The sequence below is a fragment of the Pieris rapae genome, chromosome 17 (genome assembly GCF_905147795.1).
Source record: "Pieris rapae chromosome 17, ilPieRapa1.1, whole genome shotgun sequence".
In the NCBI taxonomy this organism is placed as follows: domain Eukaryota; kingdom Metazoa; phylum Arthropoda; class Insecta; order Lepidoptera; family Pieridae; genus Pieris; species Pieris rapae.
The window spans coordinates 6,532,312-6,535,987 of record NC_059525.1 but is presented as its reverse complement, the minus strand read 5'-3'; the positions used below and the strand labels follow the sequence as shown (position 1 = coordinate 6,535,987).

The 3,676-nt window shown below is 32.3% G+C and overlaps 1 protein-coding gene across 1 annotated transcript; it reads right to left on the bottom strand.

The window, feature by feature from the left end:
* Positions 1-683: 683 nt before the first annotated feature.
* LOC110995253 lies at positions 684-1,341 on the bottom strand. The gene has a single exon (XM_022262324.2). The coding sequence runs from the start codon at positions 1,305-1,307 to the stop codon at positions 738-740; it is 570 nt and encodes a 189-aa protein (XP_022118016.2). The 5' UTR covers positions 1,308-1,341; the 3' UTR covers positions 684-737.
* Positions 1,342-3,676: the final 2,335 nt, after the last annotated feature.

Genomic DNA, 3,676 nt, shown 5'->3' with positions numbered 1-3,676 from the left:
TAAAAAACTCTCGGTACTCTTTAAAAAAAAAGCAAATCATCAAACAATTCTATGATATTTAAAACAAATATAGGATAAAAACATATACAATCAAACCAGTCAATTCCTAATCGCCTTTGTGGCCGTTTGATCGCAGGTAGCTTCTTTGGAGCAAGTAAAGCGTGAAATTGACTAGCGTATTGTCTGACCTGATCGAAATTACTTCCTCCGCTATTGGATAGTAAATACTTGCTCGCTTTATGCTACATACAATCATTTACATTGTTTATATAAAGAACGTATGCTGGTAATAAACATATGTATAGCTTTAAATGCTTTTTAATTACTGAAATTGTATGCAACATTAGGTTTTCAATTTAAATTTATATCAACAATTAATCTTTGATGCGCGAGAATGAGAAATATTTTTATTTATTTATTTCAGAAGTTATCTTTACAGCGTATTCCAATACGACAATGTGGAGTAACATTTAATTAAATATATTAATGTACATAAAAATTAGACACATAATATACACAATATCGCTACTGTGAATTCACTCTGCGAACATACAAATATGTCGATAGTATCAGAGACAGCATTTAGTAGGCGCAACGTCCTGGATAACGGAGATCTGTGCAACAGACTGGCTCTTGCCTTTAGTACTAATTCCTCTGGTAATAATGAAAAGAAAATGCAAATATAATTATCAATATCTTTAATCGTCAGTCTTAGTAATAGCCAATGTGTTTTATATTCAAAATCTTTGCCTACATTTGCCAAGCCAATCTGGCCTATAGCCGATCGGACAGTGATTCGGTACCGAAACTATAAATTTAGATGGTTTTACCTCCACACAGTTATCATTGGCATCTTTAATAAAACCATCCAGGCAAAGTGATGTCCCGTCTATATCCGTTTTAAGTTTTCCATGGTACTGTGGCTCAATGACCTCCACGTCTTCCTTGGGATTGCTACTAGTTTGAACAACTGTCTTATCTTCTTGTAAATCTGTGTTTATTTCCGCTTGAATGTTCACATTGACTTTACGACCTTTCAATTGATCGTATACATATGTTTTGAAAATTTTGAAAACACTGCTAAATATTTTGGCAACAGCGTTATCAGTTGGAATTGGGTTGGTATCGTTTTCAATTGTTTTCTGTCTGAAGACATTAGTGTTTCTAGTTACGAAATCTGCGAACAGTTCACTCCATGACGTCACGTTGTTTTCCATGTAACTTAAAAGTTTTCGTTTAATAGAATTATTATTTACACTTTGAGCACTAATTAAAGTTATAAAAAATATCAGCGAAAGTAACTTCATGGCTGTAAAATTCTATGACGGCGCGTGGTACTAACTGATGAATTTAACTTTGTAGATAACAGAGATAACAGAAATTGATGTACAGCCGCGAAATAAATGGAGTTTGGACAGGGACGCTTAAGTTTAAGTGAGAAGCGTGATACCGTTTAACACTTATAACAAGATAAGAATATTTTAGTTTAGGTTTAGTTAAATAATTCTAAAACTAATCTGTTCTACAACAAACATTTACTAGAACATAATGGTCCTCGAAGCAAGACATAAAAAAATCGTTCGTTTTGGTTAAATCATTATAATAATAATAAAGCATTATTAAGAAAATATAATACTTGTAGAATATATACTCTATATTTGTTGATTATTAAATATAGGTACAACACTAAGAAAATACAATAAATAGAAGCAAAACATTTTTGTACTTATTTAGATACAACTGTTAAATTATTTAAATTCACTTATATACTTTGTTGTTTCGTGTGCTTTTCTGTCTCTTGCTGGCCATGGTTGTTTTATTAAAATGAGTAATAACCTAAACCAATGACAATATTATATTTATTTTTATATCAAAAATGTATAACACAATTATAAATATTATTAATCTCGTCGGTGGCTCGCTAATGACGGCTATGCTATGATTTATATTTATACCATATACCATAGTATATGTGTATACATACTATGGTACAGCATTTAAAAATATCAAGTTAGAGAAACAGATAGTAGTACATGGCAGAGAGCGACACAGCGCGAAGAGGAATGGCGGGATTAGGAGGAAGCCTTTGACAAAAAAGAAAAATAAAAGAGAAACGTTTTTAATTGTAAAAGTGTTTGAATTAAAAGACTATTATTATTATTATACTGTAATATATACACACTAGAAGAAGCGCAAGAAATAAAGAATACTGGGAGATCTAAAGTGGAGAACGCGCGAGCTTTGATTCGAGAAAATTAGACAAAATACTCGTCACTCTGGACCATAGACCACTAGTTTTAGACTGTTACTTCAATCTTTTATACCGATTTAATACAGATTAAAACGGTAAAAAATTTGCATGGTTAAATAAGCAATTTAGTTAACTTTAAGTAGAAAAGATACAAAAAGCAATGGCTGGGTTCCAACTGGCTTGTAACTGTTCACTTAATATGTATATACAATTATATGACGTCACCACAAAATAAGCTGTGCCAAGTTCTTACCGGCTGATTAGCTTAAATTTTATCCATGGCGACATTTTAAGTGGTTACTTTGAGGATTTATTAATTAAAAAAATAATTATATAAGTGGGCTAGTAACAATCATGCTTCTTAAATTGTCTTATCCACTTACTATTGTGGAAGTGTTTTCTTATAGCTACTATTAACGCTATAGATTGTCTATGTAATAATAATAATAATAATGTATAGAGCAGTAAAGGTAGGGACATGAGATATAGAGGATGTAATGGAGAGAGGCACTTGCACGTTATTTTAGTCAGATTTTGGCGCTAGTATAAGGTAGGCAGCGAATATTGTACATTTGTACAATATTCGTACATGTACAGTTGTACATTCAATGTGCGTACGATTTCTGCTTTGCACACATTTATTAATTAAACTAAATTTACATGGCCAACTCTTTAAATGGATTATGTTTTTATTCTAATCGGTTTTGTCTGCAATAGCTTTGCCTTATAGGCAAGTATCAATGCACAACAATTAAAAAACTAAACATAATTATCAAGGTGCGCTACGCTACAGGTTTGACGGGACACACACACACACACACAGACGGGTAGAGACTAGAGACAAACGCCGATTACTTTTTGGGTTTAAGGCTGTTTTCTCTTTGTACATTTCCTTACGATGTTTTCCATCACGCAGGAGCGGTTTTTAAATACACGTGAAGAAAGTCCATTGTTTCACTACCGAAGATTGAAACTACGACCTCAAGGATGAGTCACACGCTGAAGTAACTGCACCAACACAACCCTTTGCGGCCAAATTTCTATACCTAAACATAATTATCATAAGTGTATCTATTTGTATAATATCTATATTAATTCAAATTTATAATTAGTAACATACAACCTAGGTATAACGACGAATATCTATATAATACAAGCATTACAAACTTTTTGATGTGACTGTACCAAATATCATCAAGATACCAAGCGATAACAGCTAAAGTAAATATTAACCGTGTGACGCGATAACTGCATACTATTGTGGGGAAAACAATCGTTATCTATAGATTATCAAGACAAAATACATGAAAACTAAAAGAAATAAAGAAAAAGAACCATCTGATCTAATTGTTATTCTGTAAAAGCGATCCTAAGGTTACGAGATCAGTGATACGGATAGTTAGTCTACTACATCGCAACTGCATA